Raw genomic sequence first — 15,887 nt, forward strand, 5'->3', positions numbered from 1 at the left:
AGATTTGGAGGCTGAAGCAGAAGTGCTAAGCGACTTGCCTAAAGACACCTGGCTAGTCAACAGCTGAGCAACATTTGAATCCAGGCATCAGCTTTCAGGTGGGCTTTCCTGATGGCTCAGTGGTAAAGAATCTGCCTGCAATGCAGGAGATGCAAGTTCAATCCCTGGATTGGGAAGATCCCCTAGAGAAGCAAACGGCAACCCACTCCAGTATTCTTGCCTGGAGAATCCCATGGCAGTTTACGGGGTTGCAAAGAGTCAGACACGACACAGCAAGCAAGCAATCAGCTTTCAGCGTCTGTGCCCTTACCCCTGTACTATCCCCCTCCTTGTATAATGAGTACACAATCATACTAAATATACATACACATTTTCATACCATTTTTAAAAAAAGATAATACCACATGGTCAGAATTTTCTGATGCCATTTAAATGGCTCACTGTTTGGTATCCTTGTTATATGTGATTTTATGCTTATGTTGCATAAAGATAAGTTTCTTACAAATGGTTCACAAAGCAACACATTTGCAGACTTTGATAACAGGATGGAGTAAACTGTTATAAACTGGTTCACCCACTTCAAAGGGGCAGGTCATTGCATACCTGCACACACACATTCATACCGCCCATCAGGGAATTCCTACTACAAGTGCCACAGGGGGTGCTGGAGATATAAGCATTGAGTAAGACATGATTTTATGTACAGGGTCATGAATTTCAAGCTAAAAAAGCTTAGTCTTAATACTCTAACATGAACTGTTACTGAGTTTATCTGTGTCAGATATTATGTCAAGAGCTTTACAGACATTATCTCACTTAGCTTGACTGTTGCCCCATGAGGTAGGCACTATCAAACAACATTAGATATAGATAGACAAGGAACCTGGCATTAGTATTAAGAGGTGGAGTTCAGTGGTTCATGTGTTCTTCTCCCACACAGGAAACGTTACCTGGTGGAGGTTTTAAAGCAGAAGAGTGAGAGAATGCAATACAGTCACATTTATAAGGAAGATAACTCTTGTGGCCAAGTAGAGAATATACTAGAATCAGGAAAAATTGGTTGCAAGAAGACTATCCACCATCCCCACATTTGCCCAAAATAAAATAGGACCATCCTTGATTTTTCTCTTCCCTTTATCTTTCTCATCCGATCCACCTGCAACTCTGTTAACCATCTCCAAAATATTTAATATAAATCCAACCCATCTACTCTTTCCATCTTGGCTGAACCAATAACATGCCACCTGGGTTCACTGTCCTTCAAATATCAGCCCTCCCCCACCTATTCTTTGGACAGCAGCCAGATAATCTACTTACTGAAAACTAAAGTCAAGGATGACATGGAAATTTCCAGTTTGGGGGATAGACAGGCACTAAGAAAACCACAAATACCAAGAGACAGAGGATAAGAGCAGAAAAAGCACAGAATTTGGAGCTAGACTGCCTATGTTTAAGTCCAAGGTCTTTCAATTATGATGTGATTTTGAAAACCATTTATTTAGAACTCCAGTTTTACCATCTGTAAAATAGGAACAATAAAACTATTATTTCTAACTTCTTCTTAGGCTGATTGTGATGACTAAATTGTGGTGATATATTAAAGTATTTTACATACTTAGAATTAGGATATATATATTTTACTAACATTGATCAGCCCTGAAAAATGAACCATATACTAAGTAGGGGCAGTCTCTATAAAGGCAGATTTTCATTTATGCATTGAAACTTTGTTAATCATTTCTGATGAAAATCTGTCTACAGCCCACTATATAAATCTACAAGGTAATTAGCAGAGTGCAAGGAGTGTGATTTAATCTTTCCTTGAAGACTCAATAATTACGAATATACATTCTGTCCTCTTTAAATGGTCAAGATTTCCTAGTGTCCCTGGGTGTCACCAAGGCCAGACAACACAAAGGCTGGGCTCCAGTTGGAGATGGGGAGTTAGGCTCAGCTGGCATCAACTCCAAACTTGATTTTCAGCAGAAATTTATCCTGGAAAGACTGCTATCAATTCATGGGCTGGATGGATGGCAAGTTCATTTGGGCATGATGGTCTTAGTTACCTGAGGGGGAAACACTGGAATTTGGAGATGCTAAAGAGGTTAAAATTTGCAGGGCAGGATACTGGGGAGGAGAGGGCTATGCAGAGGAGACGCTGCAAGTCTGTGTATGGTCTACTCACGAGTCGTTAGTTGAGCACTGGGCTGTATATGTATGTATGAGCACTGCATATATGCAGGTTTGGTGGAGGGCAGAATGAGAACTGAATACGTACCAGGTGATGTTGGACCTCCAGCCCAGTTACAGTGCAGACCTTACTGATCACCTCAGCATTTAGTCTCCACAAAGGCCATGCTTAGGAGTAACAACAATGCTACAGAGTAAGGGCCATGTGCTAGAGAGTAAAACCCATCTAAAATAGATCTGTCCTAGTAAGGAACAGAATCAACTGTGAAGGATCAAACAGCACCTGTCAGTAATTTAGTTATTTGCCACAATAAAGCTTAGACCCCTAAGAGGAGACAACGCAGAGTGCTAACAATATATCATCCACAACAACCAGCCTATAATTTAAAACTACAAGGCAGAAGAAGAAACAGAAAACTGTGACTCTCAGAGATGAAAATAACAGAAACAGACTTACAGAAAACATAGATGCTGGGAAGATCAGAGGATTTTAAAATGCTTTTTATAAACACACTCAACGACATAATGCAAAAGATATACTTAAGGAGGGAATAGATGGGGAATGTCATCAGAGACATGAAAACTATTAAAAAAAAAAAGCCAAATTGTCTGAAAAAAAATTCACTGGATGGGCTTAACAACAGATTGGAGCCCATGGGAGAAAAAAACAGCAAATCTGAAGACAGATTAATAAAGTCTTAAATGAAGAACACAGAGAAAAAAGACTTTTTAAAAGTGAGCAGAACTACAGTAACTTGCGAGATGGTGTCAAGTTATTCCAGGAGAGGAGAGTGAATTTTGGGCCAGAAAAATATATTTACAGAAATAATAGTTAACTATGTCCCAACTTTGGTAAAATCACCAACACATAAAGAATTTCAGTGAACCCCAACCAGGTTAAATATAAGAAAAACATAATTAAGGCTTGTTAGAGTAAAACTGCTAAAGGTCAACAAAAAAGAGAAAAAATATGAAAGTCAGTCAGAGAAAAGATACATTATTTTAATGAGAAAAATAATGCAAATGTTGGTTGATTTTGCATCAGAAACTATGGAACTCTGAAGATAATGAACAATGTCCTTTTTAAAGCACTGAAAATGAAAGCTTATTAATCCTGAATCATATATCTAGCAAAAATATCCTTTAAAAATTAGTAAATAAAAACACTTTCAGATAAGTTAAAGCCGAGAGAATGTGTTGGCAGCAGACATGAAACACAAGAAAAGCTAGAGAAAGTTCTTTGGGATGAAGGGAAATGAGTTGAGATGGAAACTAGAATTTATAGGAAGATGTGCAGGAAACTATAAATAATTATGTAGGAGAATAAAAAGATCGTGTTTCTGACTTCGTATAATTTTTTTTAAATACAACTGACTATTTACAGTAAAAATAACAGTACCATATTATGGGCTTTACAATGTATGTAGAAGTAAAATATTTGACAATAGCATAAAGATCAAAGAGACAGTAAATGGAATTATGCTGGTGAGTGTCAGAGCTAAAGCCCTCCTCAAAAAGAATAACATGAATTCTGTCTCACTGCCACTTTCCATAGTAAGTACTTTGTTCCTTCTTTCAGATGAATTATTTGTACCATTAATACATTTTGGCTGTAAACTAGATCATTATTAAAAAAATTCATCCCTTATATATAGAAAACATCAATAATTTCTTTAGTCTTACAGGGAAAGCGTCAGGCTAACTATGATGTGGCATTAATAACAAAGTAGGTATAGAAATGAATACAAATATTAAAGTTGTTATTTTTAAAACTAAAATTGTCATGAGCTTTTACTTTGGTTTGAATATTCAAACTTTAAACTCACTTAGATTCCAGTTTTGACTAGAATAAACGCACCTATTATTATAAGATAATCATTTATTCATCTTACAAAATACATTATCAGTGAAGTTGCACATAATCAAAGCTAGCCACAATAGTTTTATGCATCAGACTATGAAATTATCATACTATGAATAACTGAAGTGTATTATCAGACATGAAATCCTTGTTTATAATGAATCAGTTCAAAACAGAGGTCAAAACTTAAGTCTTCAAGAATGCATACTAAACTCAAAGCTCTAATCACACTTCACTGATTTTCTGGATAGCTATTCTCTTCTCAGCAGGTTCAGCCAAGGTATGGTCTAAATTATCTACAATTCAAAACCCTTTAGAGAATTTCTGTATTATCAGAGTGCCCTACTCTGTTGTTCCTGTGAGGACTTCAAAAAAACAAAATCATGTAAAAAATTTTAATTTAATTATACTGGAGGTGCTATTAGACAAATTATTTTAAAAAATCCTTAAAATGACAGAATGGTGGCAAACAGGAATAGCTGAATCAAATGTATGCATACACTGTAAAAAAATTTTAGGCAAGAGTGAATAGGTGGAGTAGTTTTAGTGGGGGAGTGGGCTTCCCACTCAGTTCAAAGTATCTAAGGTTATTTTGTTTTAATAACCAAAGCTCACTCATACTTTAAATTCACATTCATTAGAATGAGCTGGTAGGCTGCTAAAAATGAATTGATAATTATAACAATCTTTCAGTGAAATAACTATTTGTGGGTGAAGAGAGAATGAAATCTTGCTAATATATGCCTTAAAATAACACTCAAGCTGCTTAAAATTTAGAAATAATATCACTCTTTCAGAAGTTAAAATTCTCTTTTAGTTTCTAAAAATCTTTATTTCCTGAATATTTTAAATGACTTTCATTAAAGACATGAGGCTAGTTTTTCAAAATCAATCAAGTACTAAATGACTCATGCATATCTTAATAAAACATGTTTTCTACAAGACCAAATAAAATTAAAACAAGGAAATAAATATTTTTTGCTTATGCAATATGACAATTTCTTGTAAACTATTTCCCCCTAAATGGCAAGAAGCTTTTCAAAGGACCTAGTTGATAAAAGCACAACACGGCACTGACCAACATGATTCAAAATACACGTGACACTGGGACTTCCCGATACAAAACAACCTCATGCATTTCTGAAGCCATCATCTAAAAAATCAGTCAAGATAAAAGAAAGGGTATAAAATGATCCTTTAAAATCTTTTGTGTAATTCAGACTAAGGCTCTCAGGTAGTTGCCTTGGTAAAGAATTTTGAAAAATGATGGATGCTGCAGATATTCACATAGACCTGTGCATTCTCTAACTTTATTATTAATGCACCAAAAGAAGGAAACTATCTTTAAAAATTAACCTCAGTGACCTACAGTGCTGCAAAATATTAGAGATGAGAATTTACTGACACTATAATAGATAGGGCAACTTGGGAAAAAGAAAAAGAATGAAGGAAAGGGTTGACTCCTGAGATACGGTGGCATTCTGGAGACTCTTAGCTAGTACTTGCCTGGGGTCTTTCTGAATGCTGTCTATTGACGGGGATCTCGTTGTGCCATCATCAGCCGGTGCTACGTGCTGAAGCCTGTTATAATTGCACTCTTGCACTCGGTACTGTATTGGCCTATAGGGCTCCGCATAGGTAGCTGTTGTGTTCAGAGCATAATTATTTCTTTGGTATGTAAGGGTACTTCGTTGGCTGGACGTCCTTTGCAGATTTCCAACACCTACTAGAAAGTCAACATTTTAAAAAGGATTAGTATGTTCTCCACAAAGAAATAATTTTCAAAGTAAAAATGTTTTTAATTTTAAGAAGGGTTTTTAACAGTTATATAAATTGCTTACTTTTAGATATTACCAATCTAGTTCATTAGTGGGAAAAGGAACTGAAGTTTTTAATATAACACAAATATTAATATCAATTTTATTGGCAGGAAAGAGCAAAAATGAAACTATAAATCCGTTCCCATAGTAAGTCTTAATATATTTAAGATTCAGTAACAAAACTGCAAGTGAAAGAAAGGATAACGATCTTAGAAATAAATAGGAAAATTTTATAACTTAATTTTAGCAATAAAAAACAAGCAAGATATTTTTTCAAACTTATAGATTATTGAAACCAATCTTTGGACATGTAGTGAATACTGGTTACTTATTTTGATGTACATTTTATTTATAGATGTGTGATTTTGATAACACTGAAAAAAAAAACTTTACAGGAAACAAGACTGATAAATCAATCAAATTCTTTTAAAGCTACTCCCTAAAATTATTGCCTGATGCTATGTATAAGGTATTGCACAGTGTATTTAACATTTTTTTCCATATTATCCCAATAGGTAGCTCTCCAATGATTGTGTTTATAATCTTCCTGCAATTAACATATTTTAGTAACATTATTTATTTCTTAAACCTCACAAAAAATTCTTCAATGTGTAGACCAAAAGAGTGAAATATTTCTCCACTAACATCTATTAAAAATTGTAACGTTCTCTTAGAAGAAAAACCCCACAGTGGACCCAACTGTCAGTTTTTGCAATAACAGTCTTTTCCCTCGTGGTGGTCTGTGAGATATGGCTCTAAGAGTTGTGCCTTTAGGGTGTTATCATTGCTATCCAGAATTCATTTATGGGTATGTTAATAAACCTATACTAATTTCTTTTTTAAAGAAGGGGCCTCTTGAGAATCTATAAACTAGACTGGTAGCACAATCTGGCAGCTCCTGGGGTCACAGGCTCTAGTTTCTGCTCTATCAGGGACTATGGAGTGGCACACATGAGGCCAGGGTGCAAGAATGTGATTCACTAGCTCCCTGTTTTTCCTTTTTTGACTTAAAAATTTTTTATTGAAGTATAGTTGATTTACAATGTTGAATTGATTTCTGCCTTATAGCAAAGTGACTCCATTTCATATATATATACACACATATATACATTCTTTTTCCTATTCTTTTCCATTCTGGTTAATCACAGGATATTGAATATAGTTCCCTGTGCCACACAGTAAGTCTTTGTTGTTCATCGATCCTACATATGCTAGTTTGCATCTGCTAATCCCAAACTCTCAATCCTTCCCTCACTAGCTCCCTATTTTTGTAACTGTCAGCACTGCATTCTGCCCTAGATTGAGTCCATCATAAGGAATATTTATTTCACATCCTACCACTTAAACATTCAGAAAAAATTCAGAATCAAAAAAGAGTAATACCAAATATACCTGGGCCACATATGTGCCAAATCAAAGACAAGCGAATAGCTCACATAGGATTTTCTCTAAAGATGCATTCTAGGCAACAAAAATTACAAAGAAATATTCCCCCAAACTTTTCTTTCTTATATGCTTTGAACTCAAGGAGTCAGATTTATAGCTATACAAACTTATTTGTGAACTAAAGTATAACTGTTTAGACTGAACTATGGTAAAAATATATTATCTATGATGTGAAAGTTGTTCAGTCATGTCCAACTCCTATGAACTGTAGCCCACCAGATACTACATTCCTCTGTCCATGGAATTCTCCAGGTAAGAATACTGGAGTGGGTAGCCATTCCCTTCTCCAGGAGATCTTTCTGACCCAGGGATCAAACCTAGATCTCCTGCATTGCAGGCAGATTCTTTACCATCTTAGCCACCAGGGAAGCCAACAAATAAATAGGTACTAATTGAACTTCTATTTTCCTGTTTATTGATCTGCTTTTGTAACTGTTTATCTAACATCCAAATGGACAATGTGAGTTCATTCTACCAGGAAACCCATCTCAATAAAATCCTCTACTCTTGGACCTGTGAAAGTAAGAAAGGAACCGAAGAGAGCAGATGCCCACCTGAGCCTGTGCGGTACAGCGCTGTCTGTGATCCCTGGAGCTCTACGGTTCCGTGGTTTGGGCTGCGGTACACTGGGCTATAATAGGTCCTCCCCTCATATATAGGAGTGATGTGCAAGTCGGGAGACACAGCTGAACGAAGGTCTTGTCCAAGCTGGCTGTGCTGACTAGCATAAGAACTCCGTAAGCCTACAGGCAGGAAAATTACATCATTAAGAAACTTAGAACACTGTGGTGAGGTGAAAAGTATAACTCCTAATCAATATGACCAAATGCTGAGTCTAAATACCAAACCCACTGAGTTTTACAGGATATCATATACACTCTAAAAGTAAGACTTTCTCCTGGCAGCAGAATAAAAGCAAATTTTCTAAAATATACATATATACACACAAAATTATTAAATGGCTTGATATTCTGAAATTCATCCCCCAACTGTAAGTTATTTTATGATGGTGACCAAAAAGAGCACACCACCATGTCCCACACCTCTTTAAATCCCAATGCTTAAGATAACACCTACATCATAGTACTTACAAATAGGCTGATATTCAAGAACTGTTCTGACCTTTGTCTTAATTTACTCATGCAAATTTTTTACAGAAAAATGAAATTTATGTTATAGAGTTTAAAAAACCATCAGCAAACTAATAAGATGTATAAAGCATTATTTTATTATTTGTTATTGCAATTTAAAAAAAAACAAACAAGACAAAACCAAAACAGGTATTTTTCCAGGAACCCACATACCAGATTCTTGTTTACCTTCTTTCTGGTATAAAGGAAAAGTACAAAGTTAGTGTATTAGTATTGTTACTTCAACCACTCTTTCATTCAAACTGTTCATAATGCAGATTCCAAACCCAAATATTTTAATTTCTTTAAAAAAGTGACGTAGTATTTTCTGTACTATGATGCTCAGAAATTTATGATTTGTCATCATTAGTAAGCAAAATTTGTCACTTTGTAAGAGTATCAACTCAGGTTATATTCCAAATATGAGGAAGGAAAAGCACAAACATATCTGAAGTCAGTCAGCATATATTTGCTTTTAAAAAGATTGCAAATAGTCAACACAGTAACTAATTACAAAAAGATATAATCATTCACATCCTGTTAGCTCACATAATCATAGCATAACTAAAAACAAATGGGGCTGAATGTGAGTGATAATTATATGTTGCTTAGTGAGGAGTGGCAAGAGAGTTAATACATAAAGCTTCTAAAATGAATGATTATTACCTATCCCAGAGAGCAATGTGACAGGGGAAGAAATTAAATGAACAAATGTGGGTTTTGGCTACTGGCTACCCACTTGCTGAAATAAAGATCACAAGTTTATATAACTTGTAATTGGGGAATTATTCAGTCAAATCTTCCCATTCCAAAATTGAGGAAACAGAGCCGAAAAGGAAATGCAGTTCATCCTCTTCAGAGAGCTTTCGAGGAGGGCTGAGTGGAAGCTCTCTCTGTACCCTCTCTGTCACTGCACACTCAACATTGGACAAAACTACTTCTCAAGGATCAATGACACACAGTGTGAGAAACCCTGAACTGGACAGAGCCCTCCACAAACATAAGGTTAAAGAGGGAGGTTAGTTCACCAGGGGCTCATGGAAGCCCGTGTAACTCTAAGGATGATATTATGATTGTTATTGTCAAGTTCTCATTTGAGGATTTCAGCTTTGTATTTACTGGCAGATTTCTCATTCTTAGAGAGTATAAACTCCATTTCTTTATAGAGCCCATGAGAATCCTGAACAAAAGTGCCAGCATTGTTAACTGTGACATAAACAGGACAGCAAAATGTACCTAGTCCTTGGAAATCTTCTCAGTATGAGGTGCTATTTTCATATTCAGTAGAACACTTGATTTACTGTGAGACTGAAGATCACAAACACTTGGGCCAAGGCAAGTTGAGCCCTGGATGCTCCTAAAGCCCACCAAGTCCCGTTGGCCCACTCCCACTGTGGTGTGAAACGAGATCAAAGCATTCTGTTCCATTCAAAATGTGACAGGCTCACCGTGCAAGTATCTGGCTGGAGTCTTCCATGGAATTCATGTAATATGCAAACTTTTGTGACCATTTACTATGATTTCATAAGAAAGGACCTAAATGAGCTTGTTAACACTTACAACTATAGAAAGTATCCAGTGAACATTTCCTGATACAGGATTCCTAGTGAGATGAAATTACTGTATGTGACAGATTATAACAGGAAATAAAGAACTTAAGAATTACAGTGAGACACAGCAATTTTTTGATATTAGAAATCCTTGTAATATTATGGTTAATATTTTTATTTACCTACTCATGCATTAAAACAAAAATACACAGTCTTAAAGATTAACATTTAAAAAATTACAAAATTATATAGCCCCAATAGATTAAGTTCAAACCTATCACATGGACCACAGCCTTGTCTAACTCAATGAAACCATGAGCCATGCCGTGTTGGGCCAGCCAAGATGGACGGGTTATGGTGGAGAGTTCTGACAAAATGTGGTTCACTGGAGAAAGGAATGGCAAACCACTTCAGTTTTCCTGCCTTGAGAACCCCATGAACAGTATGAAAAGGCAAAAAGATAAGACACTGAAAAATGAACTCCCCCGGTTGGTAGATGCCCAATATGCTACTGCACAAGAGTGGAGAAATAACTTCAGAAAGAATGAAGAGATGTAGCCAAAGTGAAAACAACGCCCAGCTGTGGATGTGACTGGTGAGGGAAGTCAAGTCTGATGCTGTAAAGAGCAATATTGCACACGAACCTGGAATGTTAGGTCCATGAATCAAGGTAAATTGGAAGTGGTCAAACAAGAGATGGCAAGAGTGAACATCGATATTTTAGGAATCAGTGAATTTAAATGGACTGGAACGGGCGAATTTAACTCAGATGACCATTACTACTACGGGCAGGAATCGCTTAGAAGAAATGGAGTAGCCCTCATAGTCAACAAAGGAGTCCAAAATGCAGTTATAGGGTGTAATCTCAAAAACAACAAAATGATCTCTGTTCATTTCCAAGGTAAACCATTCAATATCACATTCAATCCAGGTATACACCCCAACCAGTAACGTTCAAGTTCTATGAAGACCTACGAGACCTTCTAGAACTAACATGCAAAAAAGATGTCCTTTTCATTACAGGAGACTGGAATGCAAAAGTAGGAAGTCAAGGGATACTTGGAGTAACAGGAAAATTTGGCCTTGGAGTACAAAATGAAGCAGGGCAAAAGCTAAGAGAATTTTGCCAAGAAAATGCACTGGTCATAGCAAACACCCTCTTCCAACAATACAAGAGAAGATTCTATACGTGGCCATCACCAGATGGTCAATACGGAAATCAGACGGAAATCAGATTATATTCTTTGGAGCCAAAGATGGAGAAGCTCTATACAGTCAGAAAAAAGAAGACCAGGAGCTGACTGTGGCTCCAATCATGAACTGCTTATTGCAAAATTCTGACTTAAATTGAAGAAAATAGGGAAAACCATTAGAACATTCAGGTATGATCTAGATCAAATCCCTTATGATTAAACAGTAGAAGTGACAAATAGATTCAAGGGATTAGATCTGATAAACAAGAGTGCCTGAAGAACTAAGGATGGAGGTTCGTAACATTGTACAGGAGGAAGTGATCAAGACCATCCCAGAGAAAAAGAAATGCAAAAAGGCAAAATGGTTATCTGAGGAGGCCTTACAAATAGCTAAGAAAAGAAGAGAAGCTAAAGGCAAAGGAGAAAAGAAAAGATACACCCATTTGAATGCAGAGTTCCAAAGAAGAGCAAGGATATATCAGAAAATGTTCCTCAGTGACCAATGCAAAGAAATAGAGGAAAACAATAGAATGTGAAAGACTAGAGATCTCTTTAAGAAAATTAGAGATGCCACGGGAATATTTCATGCAAAGATGGGCACAATAAAGGACAGAAATGGTATGTACCTAATAGAAGCAGAGGATATTAAGAGGTGGCAAGAATACACAGAAGAACTATACAAAAAAAAGATCTTCATGACCCAGATACCCATCATGGTGTGATCACTCACCTAGAGCCAGACATCCTGGAATGAGAAGTCAACTGGGCCTTAGGAAGCATCACCACAAACAAAGTTAGTGGAGGTGATGGAATTCCAGCTGAGCTATTTCAAATCCTAAAAGATGATGCTATGAAAGTGCTGCACTCAATATGCCAGCAAATTTGGAAAGCTCAGCAGTGGCCACAGGACTGGAAAAGGTCAGTTTTCACTTCAATCCCAAAGAAAGGCAATACCAAAGAATGCTCAAACTACTGCACAATTGTACTCATCTCATACGCTAGCAAAATAATGCTCAAAATTCTCCAAGCCAGGCTTCAATAGTACATGAACCATGAACTTACAGATGTTTAAGCTGGATTTAAAAAGGAAGAGGAACCAAATATGAAATTGCCAACATCTGCTGGATCATCGAAAAAGCAAGAGTTCCAGAAAAACATTTACTTCTGCTTTACTGATTATGCCAAAGCCTTTGACTATGTGGATCACAATAAACTGTGGAAAATTCTTTAAGAGATGGGAATACCAGACCACCTTACCTGACTCCTGAGAAATCTTATGCAGGTCAAGAAGCAACAGTTAGTACTAGACATGGAAAAACAGACTGGTTCCAACTGGGGAAAGGAGTACATCAAGGCTGTATATTGTCATTCTGCTTATTTAACTTCTATGCAGAGTACATCATGAGAAACGCTGGGGGGGATGAAGCACAAGGTGGAATCAAGATTGCTGGGAGAAATATCAATAACCTCAGATATGCAGATGGAGAAGGCAATGGCAACCCACTCCAGTACTCTTGCCTGGAAAATCCCATGGATGGAGGATCCTGGTAGGCTGCAGTCCATGGGGTCGTGAAGAGTCGGACACGACTGAGTGACTTCACTTTCACTTTTCACTTTCATGCACTGGAGAAGGAAATGGCAACCCACTCCAGTGTTCTTGCCGGAGAATACCAGGGACAGAGGAGCCTGGTGGGCTGCGGTTTGTATGGTCGCAGAGTTGGACGTGACTAAAGCGACTTAGCAGCAGCAGCAACAGATATGCAGATGACATTGCTCTTATGGCAGAAAGTGAAGAACTAAAGAGCCTCTTGATGAAAGGGAAAGAGGAGAGTGAAAAAGTTGGCTTAAAACTCAACATTCAGCAAACTAAGATCATGGCATCTGGTCCCATTACTTCATAGCAAATAGATGGGGAAACAATGCAAACAGTGAGAGACTATTTTTTTGGACTCCAAAATCACTGCAAATGGTGACTGCAGCCATGGAATTAAAAGATGCTAGCTTCTTGGAAGAAAAATTATGACCAACCTAGACAGCATATTAAAAAGCAGAGACATTACTTTGCCACCAAATGTCCACAGAGTCAAAGCTATGGTTTTTCCAGTAGTCATTCATGTATGGATGTGAGAGTTGATCCATAAAGAAAGCTGAGCGCTGAAGAACTGATGCTTTTGGAAGACTCTCTTGAGAGTCCCTTGGCTGCAAGGAGATCCAACCAGTCCATCCTAAAGGAAATCAGTACTGAATATTCATTGGAAGAACTAATGCTGAAGCTGAAACTCCAATACTTTGGCCACCTGATGCGAAGAGCTGACTCATTTGAAAAGACCCTGATGCTGGGGAAGATTGAAAGCAGGAGAAGAAGGGGACGACAGAGGATGAGATGGTTGGGTGGCATCACTGAGTCAATGGACATCAGTTTGAGCAAACTCTGGGAGTTGGTGAAGGACAGGGAAGTCTGGTGTGCTGCAGTCCATGGCTTCACAAAGAGTCAGACATGACTGAGTGACTGAACTGAACTGAATAGATTAAGTAAGGTGATTTTGTAGAAAGGCTACTATAATTTAGTATCTTTTGAAGTGGAAGACAATTTGCTGCAATTCCACAAATACATATCAAGTTTACCTACCTCAATGATATATACCTCTATATTTAAGTCAGTGAAAACAAACATAAATTTATCTTTCAAATGTGAATTCTTTTTATTCTCAAAACTTGCCTTAATATGCTATGGTTATATTTTAATGAATGTGTTGGGGCAGACATATTTTTCTGTTGTAGGACATAATTTATACACATCACTTAAATTGTGATCACCAAATATTCAAGTGTCTGAATCTATTACAAAATATTGCTTTAGGCTTTTCAATTAGCAGGTTGTTAAGTCTTTGAACTCAAGAACCATAGTAAATATGACAAGCACATCACTTTCTGAAATTAAAAAAAGAAAGGAATTTACAAGTTAGGATCTACATTCAGAATAACTGGGCAGGTGGACAGATGATGGGAACCAAAGCTTCCTTACAACATTTTTAAGAAACCCTTTGCTTCTTTTGAACACTGTGGTATTCAGGGGAACAAAAAAATCCATAGTAGGCTATAATTTTTTTCCCCTGAAACATAAAGTTTAACTTCACCTGCAATGTGAAGAGAAGCAGGTTTCTTAAACCACAAAAGTCCAGCCCTCAGGGTTAAACATGGAGATGGTCCTTTCTGTGCCCACTTTCTTTCCTGGTTTTCTCTGTGCTCTCCTGCAAACATGGATTTCAGCTACTGTTCATAAACAGGGAGGGGTGTGGGTAGGGGGAACAGGAATCCTCAGAACTATTTCTCTCTTCAGGCTTCCTTTGGAGGAGGCGTGTCATCGATGATCCCTACCTCACTCTGCTGCACGCTTTCCAGAGCCATGCCAGAAAATTTCTAAGCCAGTGTACCCTTCTGATGGCTGAATGAAACAGAGCTAGTTTCTCCAATAGGAATTTCCTTGAGCTCAAATCAAGTCCAATATTTATTCTTTGTGCAAGATCATGCAATTAGAAAATCTCAAAAGGGCTTTATTTTTCCCAGAAGCCATAAGGAAAGGATATTAATTTTATCATACAAAATAAATATTAAAAACTTCTGTGTAAGAAATAACAAAAAGAACAGTCAAAAGACAAATTATGAAATGAAAAATAATTGAGAAGCATATTACAAGGGGTCAATTTATTTCAAGTATAAAAAGCATTTACAAATTTTAAAAAAACAGACAAAGGACCTGAACTTGCAGTTTGCAGTAAAGCAATAAAATGGCTGATAAACATCAAATCATCAACCTCAGTCATTACTCAACACAGGCTGCTTAAAACAATGAGGTACAGGCTGGCAAAGATGAAACACCTGGACAATATGCAGTGCTAGTGAAGGTGTAGGGAACAGGCACTCAAGCTACTAGTGGAAAGAAAGATCTATAAAAGTTTAGTGGGGGCAATTTGACAGTATTTCATTAAGAAAACACAAACACATATTTTGATCCAGCAGTCCTACTTCAAGAAATGGATCTCACAGTTATCTTAGTAAGCTATGTGCAGATATGCAGCAAGAGTAATATATATTGTATGATTGTCTCTAACAGCTAAAAATGAGGATATCTAAATGTCTGTTAATAGAGAAGTGATTCAACAAATTATAATATGTCTATAAAATAAGGTCCTAGGCATCCCTTGAGAGAATGAGGTAGAACCCTCAGATACATTAAAAAAAAAAAAAAAAGAAGGTATAGGAGATATACATAATAGAGCTCCAACAGCATAAAATATATAGTATGTGCACATCTATATGTAATGTATATACTTACATATGTAATCAAACAGTCTGGAAGAAACATAAACTGGGGAGTGGGATTGGGTGAGGGTAAGAGGGGGCTGAGACTTTCACTTCACAATTTTTATTTTCCTGCATAGTTTTAACTTTTGTTTTTTACTAGCTAAAGATGAATATCATTTTAATCAAAAGTCTGTACATCCTGTAGAAAACCCACGATGAGAAAACTCTGAAAGAAACAGCTGTACTATCAGTGATCTGGTGGGTGTCTTTCTGACTTAATCTAAGTGGCATTTGAAGGCAATTCATAAGAACTTTGTGCACTTCCCATTGGGGTGCTAAAAATCAAGGCAGTAGGTGAGGAAATCCACATTCTAGTCTACACTAGTAAGGCA

General features: G+C 36.9%; 1 protein-coding gene across 5 annotated transcripts in view; it reads right to left on the minus strand.

Annotated features, from left to right (window-relative positions):
- The window catches only part of PKP4 (plakophilin 4), a gene marked incomplete in the record, with an annotated part of 244,819 nt that overhangs the window by 32,091 nt on the left and 196,841 nt on the right, over positions 1-15,887 (minus strand). For all 5 annotated transcript variants that reach the window (XM_045164071.1, XM_045164074.1, XM_045164064.1 and 2 more), the window contains 2 exon segments: positions 5,558-5,777; positions 7,872-8,060. In XM_045164071.1, coding sequence (XP_045020006.1) covers positions 5,558-5,777; positions 7,872-8,060 — 409 coding nt within the window.

This window comes from Bubalus bubalis, chromosome 2 (assembly GCF_019923935.1).
Source record: "Bubalus bubalis isolate 160015118507 breed Murrah chromosome 2, NDDB_SH_1, whole genome shotgun sequence".
NCBI lineage: Eukaryota > Metazoa > Chordata > Mammalia > Artiodactyla > Bovidae > Bubalus > Bubalus bubalis.